Genomic DNA, 20184 nt, shown 5'->3' on the forward strand with positions numbered 1-20184 from the left:
TTGTATTTGTTTCCGCGTCTATAAGGTCACCAGACACACATTTTTTTTGAAGTAACAAAAAGTTGCTTCTCACTTTTACGGCAATATCACTCCCAGATGTGCGACTCCGGCAAATATAAGCTATAAACCAAACACATGCATAGTGTTGGTTAGTGTGTGAATTGGCTTGACACAATTTGATACAATCATGATAATATGGTGTATAATTATGAGTTTTGTTAATTTGTTATTTCATTTTTTAGAAAAACTTCGTTTGATTTTTTTTCTTCTTTAGAATCATCCGTATAATTGTAATTTCTTTATATGGGTTGATGAGATTGAAGATCAAGGCTGCTTGATGACAAAAAAAACAAGATGTTTGGAAGATGAAAAATTTATCAAAGGACACTGGAGTAAATGATGTTTGGAAAGGAAGAATGATGAAAAATTTAAAATTATTGGCTAAAGACAATAGTAGTGAAGAAGTGTGGAAGACTAGAATGATGGATAAATTACAGTTGGATAAATTAGACCTAACTGACTTTTTCTAACTAGTTTTCTTTTGTTTTCTAACTGACCTTAAATTACAGTTGGATAAATTAGACCTTAACTGACCTTAACTGACTTTTTCTAACTAGTTTTCTTTTGTTTTCTAACTGACCTTAAATTACAGTTGGATAAATTAGACCTAACTGACCTTAATTTGGTATTATTTTTTGTTAGGGATTAAATTAAATCTAAGGAGATTTGAGACAAAATAGGTTTTTAATCGTATAATAAATAAATAAATAAAAAACTTAAATAATTTCAAAAACTTAAATGATTTCAAAATCCATACAAGGTCCTGGGTTCGATCCCTGTCTTGGGCATGTAGCAGTGTTAAAACTCTTAGGAAGAGTTTGCCACCCATTTGGGCCCCAGGAAGAGTTTGCCACCCATTTGGGCCCCACAAGATTCGAGGGATTAGTCTCTGCAGTTGTGCGCAGAGGATACCCGATTTACAAAAAAAAATCCATACAATTACATTACTGATTTAGTCATGAATACTAATCTTACTCTTAGTAATGACACCACCGATTGTTTTATTTGGAACCATGACTTGAATGGTGGTTATTCTGTGGCATCTGGTTATAATTGGTTGCTTCAACAAAGAGGATCTACACATAACAATCAATCTTGGTCTTGGATTTGAAAACTTGCTGCTCCTGAGAAGATTACATTTTTCATTTGGTGTATTTGCCATCATGCGATTCCCACCCTATCTTTCCTTTGTCGTCGGAATCTAGCATCCTACGATATCTGCCCGAGATGTTCTTCTTGTGAGGAAACCATTTTACATTGCATCAGAGATTGTTTGTGCTGACTTTTTCGCCAAGTTGAGATCGGCTAATGATGAGAAGTTTACCATGTGGGATGCACCACCCAATGATATGAAGCAACTTCTCTTATCCGATACTCTAAGGAAGGCCTACCCTAGAGCTAGTTTTCTTTTGTTTTCTTTTGTTTAATCCGATGTACCAAAAAAAAAAAAATCCATACAATTATAGTTAACTTATTTTAGTTTATTCTTAATTTTTTTAAAAACATACTAGTACTATTTAAAAATGGTTTTTTTAAGTATTTATTTTATTTTGCAAAAAAGGCAATAAACCCGATTTCTCTGGCGGGACCGTAAAGTACCCTCCCTTCCTTGTCATTAATTTCTGTGGTAGCTATGTGACGCCTTATTTCTGTGGTACCAAAGTTGAGTTTGGTCAACCCAGCTGTTTCGTGTCTCCTTCAGTCGTATGAGGAAAGATGCTCACACTTTGTTTCTATATGATTTCTTCTTCTTTATACAACGGATGCAACAATTTCATCAACTCATTCATTCATTATCCTATATATTTATAACGGTGAGAACTCAACTTTTACTTTTTGTGTATTCAGATTTTAAGGAATTGAGAAAAGATACACTTCATTTTCAGCTGAGAGAACTTAATACTAGTAACTGAGGTTAGATTTAGATTAAATCCCTTTTGTTTTATCTATTCTTTGATGGGAATTAAAGACACTACTCCCCCTTTTAATTTTATCCAGGTGTAAATTGATTATATTCAACATAGTCAATTTTATCCCTTATCATGTTTTAAGTTCTAAAATGTGCTTACACATTTGGTTTTGAGAAATATCCTTTTAGTTTGGAATCTGAATAAACATAAATGTTATAAGTTTATTCATTAAACTATATGATTTGGTTAGAGACATTTTACATTGTGATACATAGAAGATAATACTCGATAGAGGACCTATCGCTGTGATCGATGTGCTTTGTTTCTTATTATTGTGAGTGAAAGAATTTCCACTTCTTTTGTTACGAGTCCCACATCGGTTGAGAGATGGCCTGACTAAGTGTTTATATACTAGAGGCAATCCTCACCTTACAAGCCGATTTTGTAAGGATGAGTTAGACCCAATACTCAATTCTAAGATATTTAAAGACACAACTTCCCCTTTTAATTTTTATTATTTGACACAGACATATGCATTTAAATTTTTTCTTTCTTTATATATCACAGATATGTCACTCTCTTGGATACCCCTTCTCCCGCATATAATTCAGGCACTGACTGGTCGTCGGCCATCCGTTCAGAGAGGTACAGATGATAAAACCCAAAGCTATAGATACGATGTGTTTATCAGTTTCAGGGGTCCTGACACGCGCAACACCTTTGTTGACCACCTCTACTCTCATCTCATTAGAAAAGGTATTTTCACTTTCAAAGATGACAAACAACTTCAGAAAGGTGAATCCATTTCACCTCAACTTCTACAGGCAATTCAACATTCACGGTGTTCTATTATTGTTTTCTCAAAAGATTATGCTTCCTCAACTTGGTGTTTAGATGAAATGGCTGCCATTGCTGATTGCCGTGCTAAATTTAAACAAATTGTGTTTCCTGTTTTCTATGATGTTGATCCATCTCACGTGCGAAACCAGAATGGAGTTTTTGAGAATGCTTTTGTTTTACACACTGAGAAATTCAAAGATGATCCACACAAGGTTGATGGGTGGAAGAGAGCTATGACTTGTTTCGCTGGATTGACCGGTTGGGATGTCAGGAATAAGTAAGTATACAAGTTATTTTTTGTTGTTATTATTGACAAAAATATAACTTATATATGGTGTTCAACTGAGGGTTTTGGTGTTCATCATACCACTACTTTAAAGATCAAACTATTTTTAAGCAAAATGTATTTCTCTTTTGTGTGGAAGTAAATTCCACTTTTTTTTTTTCTTTTCCCTTATCTACTTTAATGATGATTTAATAATTTTGTTGGTTCACGTCTCTTCCAGGCAAGAAGTTGAAGAGATTGAAAATATTGTCCAGACTGTAATAGAAAAGTTGGGTCATAAATTCTCAGGGTATGCTGATGACCTTATCGGAATACAGCCTCAAGTAAGAGCATTAGAAAAACTTTTAAAACTAAGCTCACATGATGACCGTTGTCTAGTTTTAGGAATATGGGGGATGGATGGCATAGGAAAGACAACTCTTGCAACTGTCTTGTATGACACAATCTCACATCACTACCAATTTGGTGCTTGTTGTTTTATCGAGAATGTTAGCACAATTTATAGAGAGGATGGTGCTATTGCTGTCCAGAAACAAATTCTTCATCAAACTCTGAAAGAAAAAAATCTTGATGCATACAGTCGCTCTGAAATATCTGGAATTATAATAAATAGGTTAAAGAACATAAAGGTCCTTATAGTTCTAGACGACGTTGATAGTTTTGTGCAACTACAAGAACTGCACCTAAATCCTAGATTGCTTCATCCAGAAAGTAGAATAATCATAACCACTATAGATTTGAATATTCTTGAATTGTATGGAGCGGATAAAATTCACAAGGTTGAATTGATGAATTATATTGACGCTCGTAAACTTTTATGTAGAAAAGCCTTTCAAAGTGATAATTCAAGTAGTGATTATGCCGAACTTATTCCCAAGGTTCTTGAATATGCTCAAGGTCTTCCATTAGCAATTAGAGTAATGGGATCTTTCTTGTTTAATAGAGATACCAAAAAATGGAGAGCTACCTTGGATGGATTGGAGAAAAATCCAAATAGTGGAACTATGAAAGTGCTTCAGTCGAGTTTTGAGGGACTCGAAAATAGAGAGAGAGAAATATTTTTGCATGTTGCTTGTTTCTTTGAAGGGGAGAGGGAGGATTATGTGAGGCGAATTCTACATGCTTGTGAATTGCAACCTGATATTGGAATTTCACTTATTGTTGAAAAATCATTCATAACCATTAGAAACCAGGAAATTCATATGCATAAAATATTGCAAGAGTTGGGGAAGCAAATTGTTCGGAAAGAACATCCTGATGAGCCAAGATTATGGAGTAGACTGTGGCTTTATCGTGATCTCAATGATGCAATTAGAAAACTGGTAATATATCTTTCTATAGATTCTATGTTTTCCATCTCTATTATTTTACTTTATCATTACCCCAAGGTAAAGGACAAAACAAGTGAAGAAAACATGTGTTATTGTTACATGAACCAAAGTAATCAGAATCTAACGCCGACATACTTATAGGTTTAAGGTTCAATCGACTGGATTGGAATTTAACTAGGTCGAACCGTTTTTAATTTAATATATATTTTTAAATAATATACAAAATAATAAATATATATTGCTATTATAAATGGATGAGTTTATGTTTTTTATTTTTTTCTACCAGTCATATCCTTTTTTATGGATATTGTTTTGTAACTTGTTTCTTAAGAAAATATGTTAGGTAGTAGTGTTGGTTAGTTTGTTAGAGGTTGGCAACTCATAGGCGCACGATACGCACAAGCTGTGCCAAACCTGTCAATAGGCACGATAGGCGCAGGCCTTAGCTGGGTGGTAAGCTCAGCTTGAGCTTTTGATTTTTATTTTTTTTTACTAACTTTGGATTATAAGCTACATAAGCTTGGTCCATGAAGGAAATAATACACATCTTATTTCCACTACATTGTCTCTTTTCTCTCTTAATTTCATTCATTCATTTCAATTTCTTTAACCTCAAGAAATCAAATTGTTCCAACACAGCGAATATGAGGCATCTTTACTATTGTTTCTTTTGTGCAGTTTTGGTTTGATTTGAGTTATATATTTAATGTGTATTATCTTTTCTAGTGCTTAGTAGGGGCAGAACTTACTTTAGCTCTTGTCCCTGTTCTTTTCTCTTTTCAAGTACTTCTTGTGCTTAAGACTAACTTCTTTAATAATATTTTCTGTTTCACAAAACATAATTAAAAGGCTTAACTATACATTTGGTCCCTTACGTTTATTTTAGGTTTCAATTTGGTCCCTTACGTTTAAAAAGTATCAATTTGGTCCGTTACGTTTATTTTAGGTTTCAAGTTAGTCCTTTCCGTCAATTTTGTCACATGTGGCAGTCAATTTGCATATGTGGACTGACATGTGGCACTTGGACACGCTGACACGTGTACTGTTCAAACGGTGTTAGTGACAAAACTAACGGAAAGGACTAACTTGAAACCTAAAATAAACGTAAGGGACCAAATTGATACTTTTTAAACATAAGGGACCAAATTGAAACCTAAAATAAACGTAAGAGACCAAATGTGTAGTTAAGCCTAATTAAAATCATGCTTATTCTTAATTTTTCAGAAAGCAATAAAAGCTAAAGCCATAATTCTAAATCAAATGGAGGATGTTAGCAAATTCAAACAGTTGAGGGATGAAGATTTATCAAAAATGGAGAACTTGAAACTGCTCATATTAAATCAATCAAAATTTTCAGGAAGCTCCAAATTTCTTTCCGATTCCCTATGCTATCTTTTGTGGAATGGTTGTCCTTTGACGTGTTTGCCATCAAACTTTCAACCATATAACCTTGTAGAATTGAATATGCCGGATAGTAGCATTGTGCAACTATGGGAAGAAATCCAGGTATGTCTCTAATTATTGCATTTTCATATTTTCCTATCCACCGTAGAAATGTACTATCTCTGTCTAATACAACAGAAATTCAACCTACATGGTATAAAAAGCACTACCAGATTAAAATTAAGTTAATGAAACCAAATGCAAAGCAAACAATCATACATCCAAAGCACAATCCAACAAGTCCAATTCGGGATCCGAAACTATAGATTGTAAATAAAAATGGTGTAAAAGACTGCAATCTCTTAAGGACGACAAACGAAACTGACCGTCAACACGATAATAGATAACCAACCGACAACTCGCTGCAGCAACTAACTGCAAGCAAAGGCCATTTCTAGCCAAGTCTGCGACGGAACAGATAAGAGCCAAGACAGGGAACCAAAATCACGAATGTTAAAAAAAAATTATTGGAGTAATAAAGGTTTAGTAGGTTGGGGTATGACTTTCAGTGAAATCCAAAGGTAAACCATAGATAAAATCCTCAGGTAGATCCGTAGGTACAATCCCCAGGTAATTTCGCAGTAAAATATTCAAATTATTAGTACCACAACATCATTTTTCTTTTTCACATGATAGGAATTCACCTATACTATATTTTTGAGATCCATATTAAAAAAACTAATCAAATTTAGATCTATTATTTAATAAATCAAGACGCAATTCTATAATAAAAATTTAGTATTTAAATGCGCATAAACTTAATCAATAGTAAGCGTACATCCAAAATATCATACTGAAAGCATGTAACAAAATTACATGTTTAATTTAAGCTAAACTTAAAAAAATTACTCTTTAGCTCCTTCAAACAAAATGCCTCATAAAATGCTAGATATTGGTGAGGATATTAGCAAAGAATCCACCGTTGGATGAAATACAGATACCTTTGAAATTATCAAAAGAAGAAAGGAAAATTCATAAAACAACAATGAAAGCAAACTTTTGTGGTATAAAAATATTGAATGCAAGTAGGTTTGTAATTAAGTTGCTTCTTACTGTAATTTATTATTGCAGTTTTGAAATCATAATTGAGTGAATTGTTGAATTTCAAGTTTTAATACAACAATAATAACATATTGGTGGTTATTTCTTGCTGCCCAGGATCTCCCCAATTTGAAAAGGATGGAACTGAGCAACTCCAAAAATCTAAAGGTGACTCCAAGGTTTGAAGGGATGCAAAATCTTGAGCGGTTAGATCTTACAGGATGCATAAATTTGTCGGTGGTGCATCCATCAATTGGACTCCTTACAAAACTAGAATTTTTGAGTTTGCAAAACTGTACTAGTCTAGTCACCCTTGTTTTTCGCTATGCACCAAGACTAATGTCTTTGAGAGTTCTTAGTCTCTCTGGCTGTACAAAACTTGAAAACACTCTGAATTTTACCGAATTATCAAATCTCCAGTACCTAGATATGGATCGATGTGCAAGTTTATCCACAATTCATGAATCTGTTGAGGCTCTTGAAGAGCTTACATTTTTAAGTTTGAGAGAGTGCACAAATCTTGTTGGAATACCTGACGGCCTTAATAATATGACATCTCTTACAACTCTAGATCTATATGGCTGCTTGAAATTTACCAATCTGCCCCTGAGAGTTGTCAATGATCATTCTTCCCTAGAATCTCTGATTTTTCTGGACTTAAGCTTTTGCAATATTTCTAAAGTACCTAAGGATATTGGAAAATTAAGGTGTTTAGAAAGACTAAATCTTCAGGGAAATAAATTTACTGAACTTCCTTCCAGCTTGAGTTGGCTTGACAATCTATCATATTTAAACTTGTCTCACTGTCATAAGCTTCAAAGTTTGCGTTATCTCCCAAAAAGAAGTGGTCAATCAAATTCTGCGGGAAGATATTTTAAAACAACATCTGAATCCCGTAATCATAGATCAGGATTATATGTGTTTGACTCTCCCAATTGCACGCAGTGCAGATTCTTTGTCAACGCCCTCATCCAGAGATGGATACTAACAATGTTTGAGGTGTGTAATACTCTGCCTATCTCCCCTTGCTTTCTTTCCTTATTTATATTGTTTATATGTGTTTTTTCTATACTATTATGTCATCAAACTCTACATAAATCATTGATTTTGGTGGTTCTCAATAACATATGAAATGGTTTTAAATTTTTATAAAAATTTACGTGAATTATCCATATGATATAAACTTTCAATCTAATGATAGATTTTATAAAATTTATATTCGCTAAAATGTTATTGAGCGGTGTAACATTATTAATATGCCTTTGTCCGTTAACTTTTTTGTTTTTAACAGGAACCTCTTTCCTTTCGGTGTGGCTTTGACATTGTTCTTCCTTGGTACAAGAATACTAGTGATTCTGTTGGAAATCACTTCATTTCAATATTTTTTCATCATCGGTTTGAAGGGGGTTCAATAGTAAGAATAAATGACCCTGTCATGGATGTTTGCCTCGGTTTTCTCTTTTATGTAACATTTGAGTTAAATAATCACCCTGTACTATCTAGTTCTTCACATCAATCGCTCTCTTCGTCACTGCCACATCCTTTTTATCTTTCTTTTGAGAGTGAATACACCGAAGAACGCTTTGATATGCCACTTAATTTGGAACTAAACAAGATTGACGGCTTAAACTACATTTGGGTAATCTATATTTCTCAGGAACACTGCCATTTTGTGAAAACAGGGGCACACATCACATTTAAAGCCCGCCAAGGTTTGATTATCAAGGAATGGGGATTGCTTCCCTTAACCAAGATAAACACAGAGGAGGGCGGAGAAATTGAATTTGATGCACCATCTCTTTCTTTGGAGAATGTGAATATAAAACAAAGAAGCAGCGGCAGTAGCTGTATGCCTAAAATCCAATTTCCTTACAACTGGTTTGTTTCTGACAAAGATGAAGCTGAGAGGGATGAAGCCAAGGGAAAAGAAACTGATCTCTTTAATCTTGGCCTTTTAACTGAAAGTTCACAATTGTTGTAAAAAAAAAAAACACTGAAAGTTCACAATGAAAATAACACAATATATTTCTCCCAGTCCTGAGGTAGTTATCTTCTTAAATATGAGTCTATAACAAAATATTAATTGAAATTATATGCCATTGTTAATTATTGACTAACTACATGGTTAATTTAATGATGTATATCACTGTTACACCATGCTCATTTTCATTCCATATGTTGAGACATACTTCGAGATTTTTAGTTATTGTTCCAAATTTGGCCTCCGCTCTACATATGAATTACACTGCATTTTTTGCTAACTTGCATCGTCATTCTTATGCATTTTCATGTGGATAATAGATCCACATTTTTTTCTTTCTGTCAGGGGATGCTTTTCGTATGCTGCAGATATGGTTTCTGATCTTTGCTTATGCAACTATATATGACCACTAGCTTAATCTATAAGGACTCAAGTTTGTGGAAAACAGTTTTACTCGACAACATCAATCTGGTGCTAAGAGTTGGGAACTTGAAGTGTTTTAATATAACAATATGTTTACAGTTTTTTTTTTATGCTGTGAGAGTGTTACTAATAATGATAAGTTGTGTATTTAGTCAGCCTTCACCTTTCCCATACTTTTTGGTTGGTACGATAATTTATTTATGTTTTTATATAGTAATTTGAAATTGAAAGATGGAATAGAATCACTTTCCTTATGGTTACATTACATATATGTGAATATCTATCTAGAACAATTTTCCATTAAAAGATGGAATAGAATCACTTTCCTTGCACTACCACATGGCTCTCTAATGTGCATGTTTACTATATTCTATCTTAGTGCAGCAGAACTCTTTGCCTTATCATCTTTATTGTTTCTATATTCTATCTAAGAAAACTAGTTCGGAAATCTGGTTCTTTTATGCTAATTTGAAGTTTGAATTATTACTGATAGTTCAATTTACTCAAGTTGAGCTCAAATAAGACGAGAAAGTTTCTTATTTAAATGCTTTCTAGTATTAGAGAAACAGAAACAGAGAGCGAGTTAGAAAAGTAAAGTCACAAGAAGAAAAAAAGGGAACTAAGAGAGAAATTAGAGTATAAAAAGTCTGAGTTCTTTGCTGTCTCGGTCATCATGAGCATGCATAGAAAGGACAAGAAACAAAAAGTTCCCTATTTGTAACTGGATGTAAATTCTTTGATCAATAGTCGCGTTGTTTATAAGGATTATAAATGATATCAAAATTTGCATCTCCAGTCCTGGATAGGGAAGAGTTTGCATTGTGTTGTGGTTTTTATTTGATTGTTATTATGTTCTATTTGTCTTTAATCCTGTATTGTGTGGTAATTGCATATATATGGATGTTCTGTAATGGAGATTGTGTCTGAGTTGTATTTGATTTGAGTAACTGTTTTGTACTGAAACTGATTTTTTTTCTTGAAGGCTAATACTTTATTGGATAATTTTGTATATTTCTCTGTTAAATGGACAGCTCAGTGAATTCAATTTGTCTGAAATCAAAAGTCCAGATTTTATATGGAGCAGCCTCCTGGATTTGTTGCTCAGGAGGAGTGTAATCTTGTACGCAAATTTTATAAGTCTTTGTAGGGATTGAAACAATCACCTCGTACATGGTTTGGAAGATTTAGCAAAGTCTTGCAACAATTTGGGATGATCCGTTGTGAGGCTGATCACTCCGTTTTTACAAAAGGGCTTGTTTTTACTGATACAGGCAACACCAATATTATGGGATATTCAAATGCTGATTGGGCAGGGGATGCACGTGACAGACGGTCTACATCGGGTTATTGTGTTTTTATTGGTGGAAATTTAATCATGGAAAAACAAAAGGCAAACTGTTGTTGCTAGGTTGAGTGCAGAGGCTGAGTATCGAGCTATGGCTCATGCCACATGTGAGCTTTTGTGGTTAAAACACTTGTTGCAAGAACTTCATTTTTGTGAATTGGCCCGATGGAACATGTTTGTGATAACCAACCAGCTTTACACCTCTCCTCCAATCCAGTTTATAAGGAGATGACAAAGCATATAGAAGTTGACTGTCACTTTCTTAGAGAGAAGATTCTCACAAGAATTATAAAAAATCTTTTGCCAACCCCAGGGATCAACTTGCTGTTATCTTTATTAAATCTCTACGGAGTCCTCAGATAACTTCATATGTGATAAGATGAATGAATATGATATATATGCACCACCGGGAGAGTGTTGAGATAATGTGTATTTATGATTAGTATCTTTTAAGATATTATGTTTTTATATCTTGATCCTTTTACCTATTTGGTGACTTATGTATACATGTATATGTTAAAAATATGTGAGAATGCTTTATTGATTTATTCCTCAGCTCAAGGCTGGTATTTATAATAAAAGTACAACTGGCTATCTCCTTGATTTTAGGAGAAATAAAAGGAAATAATGATATGTTTAGAATAACAAATTAGGAAACTAAATATATTCCAACACCTCCCCTCAAGTTGGTGCATAGATATCTGTCATGCCCAACTTGCCTATCAAATGCTCAAAGGTGGGTCTTGCCAAACTTTTGGTTAAGATATCTGCAGTTTGTTGACTTGAAGTTACAAAAGGTAAACATATGATTCCAGCATCTAACTTCTCTTTTATGAAATGTCGATCAATCTCAATATGCTTGGTTCTGTCATGTTGAACAGGGTTATGAGCTATGCTAATGGCAGCTTTACTGTCAGAGTACAATTTCAACGGAAGCTCAATTTTCATCTTAAGTTCTTCTAAGACTCTATGGATCCATAATCCTTCACATATACCTTGAGCCATAGCTCTAAACTCAGCTTCTGCACTACTTCTTGCTACAACTCCTTGTTTCTTGCTCCTCCATGTCACAAGATTACCCCAAACATAGGCACAATATCCAGAAGTTGATCTTCTATCAGTAATCGAACCTGCCCAATCAGCATCGGTGAAGATAGACACATTTCTTTCATTAGTCTTTCTGAAAAATAATCCTTTTCCGGGAGTTGCCTTTAAATATCTCAGTATCCTATAGACTGCCTCAAGATGTTCCTCAAAAGGAGAATGCATAAACTGGCTTACTACACTAACTGAGAAAGCAATGTCTGGTCTGGTGTGTGACAGATAAATCAATTTCCCAACCAATCTCTGGTATCTTCCGGTATCAACAGGAACATTACCTTTTTCCCAAAGTTTTGCATTAGGATCCATGGGGGTATATGCCGGTCGACATCCACTCATTCCCGTTTCTTTCAATAAATCTATGATGTATTTCTGCTGGGAAACAACAATACCATCTTTTGATCGAGCAACCTCCATACCAAGAAAATATCTCATGGATCCCAAGTCCTTGATTTCAAAGTCTGCTGCTAATTTCTCTTTTACTCTTCCCATTTCAACTGTATCATTTCCGGTAAGAACAATATCATCGACATAAACAATCAGGACAGCTACTTTCCCATCTTGGGAGAACTTTGTGAACAAGGTGTGGTCAGCCTGCCCTTGAACGTACCCTTGTTTCTTCATGGACTGAGTGAATTTTTCAAACCAAGCTCTAGGAGATTGATTTAATCCATACAAAGACTTATTTAGTTTGCATACATTTGATCCAAACCTGTCTTCAAAACCAGGAGGAATGTCCATATATACTTCTTCTTCTAAATCACCATTGAGAAAGACATTCTTAACATCTAACTGATGTAGGGGCCAATCCAGGTTAGCTGCAACAGATAAGAGAATTCTAACAGTATTCAATTTAGCAACAGGAGCAAATGTCTCTGAGTAGTCTATACCATAGGTCTGAGTAAACCCCTTAGCTACCAATCGAGCCTTATACCTTTCAATTGACCCATCTGAATTATACTTCACAGTAAACACCCATTTGCATCCAACCGTCTTCTTCCCATCCGGTAGTGTCATAACACTCCAAGTTTTGTTCTTTTCAAGGGCTTTCATCTCCTCAAGTACAGCTTCCCTCCACTTTGGAACTTCTAGAGCAACCTGTACATTTTTTGGAATTTCTACACTAGACAATTTTGAGGTGAAAGCAGAAAATGATGAAGACAATTTTGAATATGATATGAAATTAGACAAGGGATGTTTAGTGCAAGATCTAACAGGTTTTCTAACAGCAACTGGATCATCTATATCGGGATACAAGATACGACTCTCAGAAACAGAGATAGACTTACCTTTTCGGTTTTTAGGAGGTTGATCATTCCCCGGTTCAGATTCATGACACTGTTGAGATGTGGACTCATCACTTCCTTTGTGATTCTTTCTCACAAAAACCTTTCCTTTCCAAATGTTGTTTTCTGCTTCAAACCTATTCTCTTTAGATGACTCACTACTTTGTGGCATTTCAATTAGATCATCATTATTACTTTGAAAATTCTCATGATTTTCTTCATGAGAAAATGTAGGCTCAGATTCACCAAGTTCCTTACTCATAACAGGAGTAGGCTCAGATAAAGAATCATGGCCATTTTCTGTTGGTGCAAAACTGTAAGTCTTAGAACTTTCTGATTCAGGCAAAGATAAATTATTAAAAAAACTCATGTCCTCGGTTTGAAACGAGTCTTCCTTTAAATTGCCCCCCTGAAGATGAGTATCATCAAAAAAATATTTGTTTTCAAAAAATGTAACGTCCATAGTGACATACATTTTCTTGTTTTTTGGATCAAAACATTTATATCCCTTCTGGGTTGGGGAGTATCCAACAAAAACATATTTTATAGCACGTGGTTCGAGTTTTCCAACATTCTTATGTTCATGTACAAAGGCTGTGCAACCAAAATTTTTTAATGTCAAATCATTTGAAACACGAGTACTAGGAAAACATTCTTTGAAAGTATCAATTGGAGTTTGAAAATTGAGAACTTTTGAAGGCATTCTGTTAATTAAATAGGCAGCAGTCAAAACCGCTTCACCCCACAAATAGTTTGGTACTTTACTTGAGAAAAGTAAAGCTCTAGCTACCTCCAATAAATGTCTATTTTTTCTTTCTGCAACTACATTTTGTTGGGGAGTATTAGGACAAGAACTTTGATGTATAATTCCATTTTTAAGAAAAAAATCACTCAAATTAGCGTTAAAATATTCTTTGCCATTATCACTTCTAAAGACTTGAATATTAGTTTGATATTGGTTTTGCACCATTGTACAAAAATCTTTTACAGCCTGACAAACATCAGATTTCCCCTTTAACAAGTACACCCAACATACCCTTGAATGGTCATCGATAAAGGCGATAAACCATTTCTTAAGAGATAGTGTACTTGTACGGTTAGGGCCCCAAACATCACTGTGAATAATAGAAAAAGGTTTTGATGGTTTGTAAGGCTGTATTGCAAAATGGGAACGATGATGTTTCGCAAATTCACATGCTTCACATTTAAACAAAGAAATATCCTTATTACGAAATAACTTTGGAAACAAGTGTTTTAAATAGGGAAAACTAGGATGACCTAATCGTAAATGCCATAACATAATATTGTCATCATGATTATTCAAAACAGAAAAAGACTCAAAGCAGGAACTTATTGTTTCAGAAGGTAGTTGTGATGCAGATCCAATGTCAAAGTAGTAGAGTCCTCCACTCTCCTCAGCGCTGCCAATCATCTTTCCCGAGTTCAAATCCTGAAAGACACAATGAGATCGGAAAAAATTAGTTTGACAATTTATATCTTGGGCTAACTTACTAACGGACATTAGACTACAGGACAAGTTGGGAACATGAAGGACATTTTTAAGAGTTAACATTGGAGACAACACAACTGACCCTTTGCCGGCAATGGCTGAAAAAGAGCCATCTGCTACTTTTATTTTTTGATTACCTGCACATGGACTATATGAAGAGAACAAAGTGGATTCACCTGTCATGTGATCAGAGGCACCTGAATCTACTATCCAAGTATGATGGGGACTGACACTAAGAAAAACAGAGTTACCTTTTGTTGCTACAGAGCAAGAGGGAGTTTGAAACTCGAGGAGTTTGAACAGTTTCTCTAGTTGTTCCGTAGTGAATGGACCCTGAGTTGAAGTAGATTGTTGTCCTTGATCAGAATTACTTGCTTGGAATGCACGCGTACCACCTTTCTTCTTCTTCCAATTAGGAGTCCAGTTAGGAGGTTTGCCTTTGAGCTTCCAACAATCTTCATGCGTATGCCATTCGCGGTTGCAGTAATCACATCGAGGAACTTCGTCTGGTTTTTTTTTTTCCTTCGTAGGGGTTTCTAGTTGCCAAAGCTGAGCCTTCAGATTCAGAGATGCGAGGTGTCTTGCCCATCATAATTCCTTGTCGTGCCTCCTCCCTTTTTATTTCCGCAAAAGTCTCACGAAGAGTTGGCAATGGAACCTTTCCCAAAACTCGACCTCTTACCTCATCAAGGTCTTTATTCAGCCCAGCGAGAAACATGAACACACGATCATTCTCTTGCCTCTTTAGAAATAAAACACTATCTTCTGTGCATTTCCAATTGTCATCATAACAAAGATCCAACTCTTGCCACAAGGTCAGCAACTCATTGTAATAAGTAGTTACATTCCGGTCACCTTGCTTAGCATGCCATAATCGTGACTTTAAACCAAAGATTTGAGAGGCGTTTTGGATATCAGAGTATGTTTCCTTAACAGCTTCCCACACATCCTTTGCTGAAGGCAAAAACATGTAAGGCTTGCCTATGCCAGGTTCCATAGTGCTTACTAACCAGGCAATAATCATGGAGTTTTCAGACTTCCATTGTTGATGAAGTGGGTCTCCTTGTGCCGGTTCAGCGAAAGCTCCCGTCAAAAAACCAAGTCTTCCTTTGCCATCCAATACCAAGCGAACAGTTTGGGCCCATTGATTATAGTTATTCCCGTTCATCTTAGGAATATCGACCTTGAGGGAGGAACCCTCCTTGTCTTTGAAGCCTGTGTTGAAATCTCTGTCACCATAAACATGTTTATTCCTGTTTTCGTTGTTTCCGCCATTACCGCTACTGTTAGCGACAAAGTCTGGTATCTTTCTGAAGTCTGGTATCCCACCACCACGGCCACCACCGTCTCCGCGGCCAGCTCCGTCTACGCGGCCACCTCCTCCGTTTCCGCGGCCAGCACTTGCAGGTTGGCCATCGTTATTGACCGAGGATCCGGTATAGGCCTGGCCTAGGGAAGGCCACTTGTTGTGGTCGGCCATGAGAGGCTAAACGGGTATGGGAATGGGTCGGGTAAAAGAACGGGTCGAACCCCACTAGTTGTGGAAAGCTTTACAGTAGCACTCTAACCCTAACCTAGGTCTTGTGATACCATGTTAAAAATATGTGAGAATGCTTTATTGATTTATTCCTCAGCTCAAGGCTGGTATTTATAATAAAAGTACAACTGACTATCTCCTTGATTTTAGGAGAAATAAAAGGAAATAATGATATGTTTAGAATAACAACTTAGGAAACTAAATATATTCCAACAGTATATATACATTGTAAATTTCCCTTTCAAAATATGAAAAACTACTTAACATCGGTTTCAATTATTTGTTTTGCATATTTGTGTATTTAAATGTTTTTAATTGAGCATTGGTATTGGCTTGGGACCTGGGAGTGTGCTCTTCTTGAGGTCTGAGGTGCAAATTTGGGTGTGCTAATTTAGCTTCTTCTTCAAAAAGAATGTTTTTAATTGATTGAACTATGCTTCTAACTTTGATTGAACTATGCCTCTAACTTTGATTATGTGAATCACTAAATATCATTTTTACTACCTTTTATAAACGATGCTCCTTTACTGTTTTATGTGCTGTGTGTTGGCGTCAATGTCGTGTTTGGTATCCATGCTTCATAATTTCCACAATCAAAATCTAATAATTTACAGGTGGTTTCCCTTGTTATTATATTTTAATTGATTAGAGGCATATCCATACAATGTACAGATCATCGACACCTTAGCTCTTGCGACTTTTACTTACAATGTGTGGCCTTCAGTCATTTTCCTATTCGAGCATCTTGGGTCAAGAAGTTACAAATACAAGTGCTAGTTTTTCAAAGGATTCTAACAACATCCAAAGAAATAGATACAGATACGATGTGTTTATTAGTTTAAGAGGTGTTGACAAGCGCAACACCTTTGTTGATCATCTCTACGCTCAACTCAACGGAAAAGGTATTATATGTATTCAAAGATTACAGACAGATCCATAAAGGGGAATCCATTTCACCCCAATTTCTATTATTGTCTTCTCAAATGATTATGCTGCCTCTACTTGGTATTTTGATGAAATGACAGTTATTGCTGAATTATATGTCATGCAAAACTAAAACATACTGTTTTCCCTGTTTTGTACAATATCGATCAACACGATTACAATCTAGTTTTTAAATTATAACAGTATCATCAGGTTCTCAACCCATTAGCTGCACTTATTGCATTCGTTTGCGGCGTGCTTCTAACATGAACGGATAAAAGCCAAGATTAGAGAGATTATTTTCTTTCCTCTTTGCTACATGATTCTCAACTTCATCTTCTTCATAAAGTAACCAGTTGTAAGGAAGCTGGATTTTAGGCTCAAAGCGGCTGCTGTTTTCCATTACATTACCAATAACTTTTGTTAAAGAACCACTCTTTCTTGGCATATGAGATGTAGTTCCTCAACCCTGTATTTCTTGCATGGTTAGCACATGAAACCCCCATTCCTTCGTACTCAAACCATGGCGAGCTTTAAATGTGATTCGCTGTAAGATGAGAAAGAGAGAGATATTCACAACTGAATTGTAACTGATTCATTTACTTGTTATTTCTGTTCTCAGTGTATATTACAATTGGTTAGGGTCTTCTTATATATAGAGAGACCTGAGGTGTATTAGTCTTACATAAGCCGACTAATACACCAATAGCTATTCTAATCTTATCCTATTAGGATTAGTTAATCCTTGTATTCTATCTAGTACAGGATTACATCATATACTCTTACACACCCCCCTCAAGCTCAGTGTAGCTTCTGACATTGAGCTTGTTCCTCATGAGTAAAAATTTATCTGAAGAAATAGGTTTGGTAAGTATATCTGCTAACTGATCAGTGCCAGGAATATGTAGAACAGATAGTTGCTTAGCTAGAACTTTTTCTCTGACAAAGAATAGGTCTATTTCCATATGCTTGGTCCTGGAATGTAGAACCGGGTTGTGAGCAAGGTGCACAGCTGATAAGTTGTCACAGTAAATTACTGGTGCAGTAAAGGGAACAGTAGGTTCTTTGAGAGAGTTTGAACCCAAAGTGTATCTGCAGTGGCTTGTGCTAGGCTTCTATATTCAGCTTCTGTGCTGGATCTTGCTACCACTTGCTGTTTTCTGGACCACCAGGATATTAGATTGGGTCCAAAGAAAAGAGCTGCTCCAGAAGTGGACCTTCTGTCATCAAGGTCTGCTGCCCAGTCAGCATCACAGATACATGAAACTATAAGTTTTTTTTTTTTTGAAACAATAAGTTATAAGTTCAAAATTTGAAATTATAAAACAAAGATACATGTTTTGTAAAAAAAAAAACCAAAGATACATGAATATGTATTATAAAAAAAAAAAAGAGAGGTAGAACCATGATCTCAACTTAAATCAACTTCTTTTTTTTTTAACAACATATAAAACTGGTTAATGTAGGAAATATTAGAACAATAATAGATATAAAAAAATATTGGAACAATAAAATTGTCATAGTATAAAAAATTAAAACATTTGTCTATAAGTTCTAGCGCTAATAAAAAAAATGTTAAAATTGTTAGGCTAAACATTATGATCAGAGTTCGAACTTCCGATTTGTCTCTTACTCCCTCCATCCTTAGTTATAAACAAAAATCAACTTTTCAGATTCATTCAATAACTAATGAATCTGGTCTATAATATAGATAAAAGATACATTAATTATTCAATGAATCTGTAAAGCAAACTTTTGCTTATAATTAAGAATGAGTAGTATATGTGTGAGTTTATAATAATATTGTAATTTCCTCTGTATACTAAAAAAAAAATGTAAACATTCTTCACCTAGTTAAACTTAAAATATAAAGAAGAGAAATAGTGCAAAATAATATAATTGGAACAAGAAATAAACGAAAATATTAAATAAAAAAAAGAAATAAACGAAAATAAAAAATAGAGCTTAGTTGGAACAAGAAAAATACGAGGATTGGAAAAAAAAAAGTTATATAATGCACATGTTTTTCTTTTTCCTTATTTTTACTGATTTAATTTTAATGACTACTTTATTAATTACTAGTAATTATTTAATAAATTAATTATTTATAATTATATGAATGGTTGTAGGGATGGCAATTTGACCCATACCCAGTGGGTACCCGCAAAAATTACCCATAACGGGTAGGGTAAAAACCCGCATTTTGGGTACGTGCACGGGTATGGGTAATTACCCGCAAAAATGAACGGGTATGGGTGCGGGTACGGGTACCTTAGTACCCACCCCGTCTCATACCCACATAATGTATATATATTTATTTTATATATTTTTTTATATAATAATATGTATATCAATTTAAAAAAATACAACAACTATTAAACTATTACACATTTTTAATAAAAATGTTTATTTATAATATAATACAAACACAATGTGAATATGTTAACAAATAAATGAACTTTAACATGAGATTGGTAAAGTTTTTGTTTATAATTTTCATGAGTCGACATTAAAATCTTTAAAAAAAATTAATTATATTAAAACAATATGATATTTTATAATCGATCGATTTATTTTTAGCAAAAATGCGGGTAACGGGTACGGGTATAGGTACTTAGGTACCCATAGGGTATGGGGACGGGGACAAAGGTTGTTACCCACGCGAGTATGGGGATGGGTACAGGTATTTTTTCAAACTGCGGGTATGGGGATGGGTACTATAGTACCCTACCCATACCCTACCCATTGCCATCCCTAAATGGTTGTGTCTAATCATTAATGGTTAGGTGTGGACTCCCTCAAGAATTTCTCATATAAGAATACATCAATGAATGAATGCAAAAGTTAGTTAGTTACCTGCGCGCTAATTAACAACTAACAACGCCGTCTTTCCTTTTTAGTTTATTGTATTTGAAACCTCAAATGGTTGAGAATTACATGGAAAATTCATTCGAACTCTCTAGACATGACCTGTCTCAACTCCATCCATCCATATTTAGCATTGTCCACACTTTATATATATCATCTTTAAACACCTTTCTCTCCCATTCTCATTCCATCATCACTATCTATTCCTAATTTCCATCCCCTTGTATCTCTAGTACTTCATTTTGTCTAACTTCAATTTCAATTTCAAACAAGGTTCCGCTGCGACTGAGGAGTCACA

The 20184-nt window shown here is 34.9% G+C and overlaps 1 protein-coding gene across 3 annotated transcripts; it reads left to right on the plus strand.

Moving 5' to 3' along the window:
* Positions 1-1594: 1594 nt before the first annotated feature.
* Positions 1595-8904, plus strand: LOC123893057 (disease resistance protein RUN1-like). 3 transcript variants are annotated; one of them, XM_045942978.1, is made up of 6 exons: positions 1595-1874; positions 2538-3087; positions 3317-4418; positions 5652-5933; positions 7029-7910; positions 8203-8904. In XM_045942978.1, exons 2-6 carry the CDS (start codon positions 2540-2542, stop codon positions 8890-8892), a joined length of 3504 nt encoding a protein of 1167 aa, XP_045798934.1. In that variant the 5' UTR covers positions 1595-1874; positions 2538-2539; the 3' UTR covers positions 8893-8904. The 3 variants fall into 3 exon arrangements, with proteins under 3 accessions (XP_045798934.1, XP_045798935.1, XP_045798933.1); XM_045942977.1 differs by having other exon boundaries at positions 1777-1974; XM_045942979.1 differs by lacking the exon at positions 5652-5933 and having other exon boundaries at positions 1685-1874.
* The last annotated feature ends 11280 nt before the right edge of the window (positions 8905-20184 follow it).

The sequence above is a fragment of the Trifolium pratense genome, linkage group LG6 (genome assembly GCF_020283565.1).
Source record: "Trifolium pratense cultivar HEN17-A07 linkage group LG6, ARS_RC_1.1, whole genome shotgun sequence".
NCBI classification, from domain to species: Eukaryota; Viridiplantae; Streptophyta; class Magnoliopsida; order Fabales; family Fabaceae; genus Trifolium; species Trifolium pratense.